Source organism: Quercus robur, chromosome 9 (genome assembly GCF_932294415.1).
Source record: "Quercus robur chromosome 9, dhQueRobu3.1, whole genome shotgun sequence".
NCBI lineage: Eukaryota > Viridiplantae > Streptophyta > Magnoliopsida > Fagales > Fagaceae > Quercus > Quercus robur.
In genome coordinates this window covers 17,187,172-17,191,156 of record NC_065542.1, presented here as the reverse complement: position 1 = coordinate 17,191,156, position 3,985 = coordinate 17,187,172, and the positions used below count along the sequence as shown (strand labels likewise).

The following is a 3,985-nucleotide window of genomic DNA, read 5'->3' as shown; positions in this document are numbered from 1 at the left end:
CTTATTTTGAAACAAATTGGGTCAATATTTCTATGCTCATTTCTTGATTTGCCATTGATATAAACAATTGCTACTAAATTCAAACAATAGAAAGATTGAATACTCTACTAAAATGTTCAAACGAAATGTGATCCCACATCATCTATTTCTGTCGTTTAATTGCCTAGAAACTAATTAATCAAATACCACCTTCTTCTCCAAGCAAATTTCTTCTTCACATGAATATTTAAATCACTTGTCTACCTTTTCTTTGACTATCTCCAAATTTAAATCAATTTTATACATAATCTTTTCTATCTTTCACGCATTTCATGCGTGTGCTCCAAGCCTACTATACCATATAACCAACGTTATACCTCAAGGCATCTCAAGTAGCTATAATGTCAAGTGAAATTGTGTCCTCAAATCCCACTATTGATGCTTATGAATATCTTCAGATTATCAACAATTCAAATGGCACGATCACACGTAACCCCAACAGATATCCAAACACCTTAGCTACACCTGATCCAGACCACCCCACCCTAGTTCTCTCCAAAGATATCCACATCAACCAATCAAAAAACACTTGGGTTCGAATATTCATACCCCGAAACACACCGGATACTTTCTCAAACAAAAAACTACCCCTCCTAATATACTACCATGCGGGAGGGTTCATACATTGTAGTGCAGCCTCAACAATTTTTCACAATTTTTGCACAAAAATTGTGATTGACCTCCACGTGGTCATCGCATCAGTCGAGTATCGGCTCGCTCCGGAGCATCGACTGCCAGCTGCATATGATGATGCTGTGGAAGCGTTGCACTGGATCAAAACCACCCATGATAAGTGGTTGAAAGAGTATGCTGATTTCTCCAACTGTTACATTATGGGAAGTATGCTGATTTCTCCAACTGTTACATTATGGGAAGTAGCTCAGGGGGTAAGATAGCCTACCACGCAGGACTACGTGCAGCTGCAGAAGTGGACCATTTTGAGCCGTTGATGATGATCAAAGGGCTCATATTGCACCAACCATTTTTTGGTGGGACCCAGAGAACTGGGTCAGAATTGCGGTTGGTCAATGACCCTAGGCTGCCCCAAAGTGTCCTTGATCTGATGTGGGACATGTCCTTACCAATCGGGGTTGACCGTGATCACAAGTATTGCAATCCAACGGTGATGGGTGGGTCAGAACTCTTGGACCAGATCAAACGGCTGGGGTGGAAGGTTTTGGTAACTGGCTGTGATGGGGACCCACTAATTGATCGTCAAATTGAGCTGGTCAAAATGTTGGAGGCAAAGGGTGTACAAGTAGTGGGTCATTTTAGTGTAGGAGATTATCATATGGTGCATGTCACTGAGCCCTCCAAGGCTGAGGCACTGCATGCAGTGCTTAAAGGATTCATATTTTCTTAGGTAGCTACTTAGAAATGATAGCTGGTGGTGTTCATTTATTAATGATTGCTTTCAGTTAATACAAAAATCAACAAAATCTGGCTTATAGCTCATAACAATAAGCAAATTAAGCAATTTGTATGTTTATGTTAATTAAAAAAAAAAAAAAAAAAAAAAAAACCTTATGATTTCTGTCATTGGTATTATTATGTTGAGAATTTGTTTGGATTTCGAATTGTTATACTGAGCATCATCTTTTTCTTCTTTTATTGTAAAAGGTGAAGAATCAATATATGCAAGTCAATTTTACAAATTTCACTGATATAGTATTTGTTTAAGTTTGGAATAAATGGGACTTATTTGGAAAATAATTTATATTTTAGGGAAAAGAATAACAGGGGAAACTTTCTGATCTATGTCAATTGTCACTATGCATGAATTTTAGTTGGGCTAGCCCAAGACTGGTATGCCCATCAGTCCATGCCCAAATAAAAAAATGGTTATTCTTTTTCCAAGTGTAGAAATGGGTTTACCTAGGCTGAGTAATTACAACCCCCCCCCCCCCCCCCCCCACAACACCCCACACCCAAAAAAAGAAAAAGAAAAAAGGTGATATATACAAAAGCTCTCTGCAAAGTGCGAAGTCTCTAAATAACTTCTAAGTTTTGTATGTGCACAACCTATGAGGCTTATGTCTTATTAACATGTGGACATATGAGATATCGTCTCCTAAATGACAAGTCCTCTTTCTAGACTTTTATTCTTAGCAATGAAAAAAAAAAAAAAAAATCTTAAGTTGCCTCTACATACACACACACACACACACACACACACACAGAGCTGTGACGCTCACACGTCAATGAGACATAAGTCTCATACAAGACTAAGTGATGGGCCTACCTTGGAAAACTGGAAATCATACAAGACCAAGTGATGGGCCTGCCTTGGGCTCAATTGTGGCATCTTGCTGGATTATCCATTGTGTAGTTTATTTATTTATTTAATTGTTTTTAAAAATTTTAACATATGACATCCACTTTTGATAATAATTTTTTATCATTTAACCAAAATATCTAACCGGGTTTTGGTATAGGCGGAGAATGAATTTCAGATCTTTTATTTAATTATCAAAAACTTTACTAGTTAAGCTAACCGGAACTCATATTTATTTATTTTTAAAAAATAACTTGTTAAAATTATTAAGGGCAAAGTACCACCCCAACAAAAAAATATATGTATATAACCTATATTTTTATTTAATGTGCCAAACGAAACAACACCTTTGATCTACTATATAACTCTCAAGCTTGTTTGTTACAAATAGTATCTTAAATTCTTTTAGGATCTTTGTATTTACAAACAGTGTCTTAAAATCTTTTGGGATCTTTGCATAATTGAAGTAATCTTCTAGATCAATGATTCAATCTATGAAAAGTCTTCTTTATATGATAAACCATTCAATCATGGAACATCATTGAAATTAAGAACATGTGGATATATAAGTTGGCCATGAACTCAATCCTTCGTACACGTATGCCTACCATCTTCATGATCTTTCTTACCATTCAAACATAGATAAATGAGTATGTCACGAATCTCATAGGTTCCATGGGTTACTCCTTGTTTGTTAGCGTGACTTGCTACCTTAAGGTTCTACATCCCACAATCACCGAAAATAAGTGGTTCCTTTCATCTTGATCTTTTTCTATATCACAATACCAACAAGTTCTAATACCACTTTGCATAAAACATAATAGCATGAAGATATTATATCTTATTCTAGCCAGATGCAAACTCTTAAAAAGAGAATAAATTTTATTTGAATACGAATTATTATTTTCATTTTACTAACTGTAATCCTATTTAAAAATACTATAAAGCTTATTTTTCAAGTAAAATATTTCTAACAAAATTCTAATTAATATATAATGTATATAGAATAACTCTAATTGAATTAGAAATACCTTAAAAGCATTTGAAATTAAGGAAATTAAATTCTAGAAATTATATAAGATATTATAAAATATCAACCCCATATTTTGGTCCACATGCATCACTATCAAAGCCAGGAGAAATATCTATTAATATGGTCTTTTTTCTTTTTCTTTTTTTCATATATATAGCTTAATCATATGGTTTTTCTTGTTATCATGTGCTACTGGTACACGTCACCACTTTGCCACCGTCACCGCCACCGCCCATATATCAGCCTCTATCAACTTCTAGCTATATAGATTGAGATGAGTCAGTCAGACAAAAAAGGAGTGTTTGATATAATCAGCTTAACTTTTGGAGGATGTTCTTTTTATTTCCATTTCTTTATAAACAATCTTTTTTCTTTATCTCCTTTTGTTGTCTGTATGCATGACAGTGTTGCAGCTAAATTTTGCAACTATGCATGGTTTCTATATGTACACGTATAAACATCAATTCATTGATCCAAAAATCGCATGAGATTCTCAACATCAATTTCAAGCCTTGACCATGTTGTGATACAAGTGGTACAGGATGTGACTTAAATAATAATGGGTCCAGTTAATGTAAGACATACATTAATTATCAATTTTAACAAAAATTTTATGAAAAATTAAATAAAAAAAATTG

At 34.4% G+C, this 3,985-nt stretch overlaps 1 protein-coding gene across 1 annotated transcript; it reads left to right on the top strand.

Moving 5' to 3' along the window:
- Window positions 1–373: 373 nt before the first annotated feature.
- LOC126699872 (carboxylesterase 1-like) lies at window positions 374–1,526 on the top strand. Its single transcript, XM_050397841.1, has 2 exons — window positions 374–869; window positions 905–1,526. Exons 1-2 carry the CDS (start codon window positions 381–383, stop codon window positions 1,400–1,402), a joined length of 987 nt encoding a protein of 328 aa, XP_050253798.1. The 5' UTR covers window positions 374–380; the 3' UTR covers window positions 1,403–1,526.
- Window positions 1,527–3,985: the final 2,459 nt, after the last annotated feature.

What these genes read in the sequence shown, in the direction of transcription:
- LOC126699872 (XM_050397841.1), top strand. Translation starts at nt 381, where the DNA reads ATGTCAAGTGAAATTGTGTCCTCAAATCCCACTATTGATGCTTATGAA. An exon ending in CTGATTTCTCCAACTGTTAC is followed by an intron (nt 870 to 904) that starts ATTATGGGAAGT and finishes TCCAACTGTTAC; the next exon opens with ATTATGGGAAGTAGCTCAGG.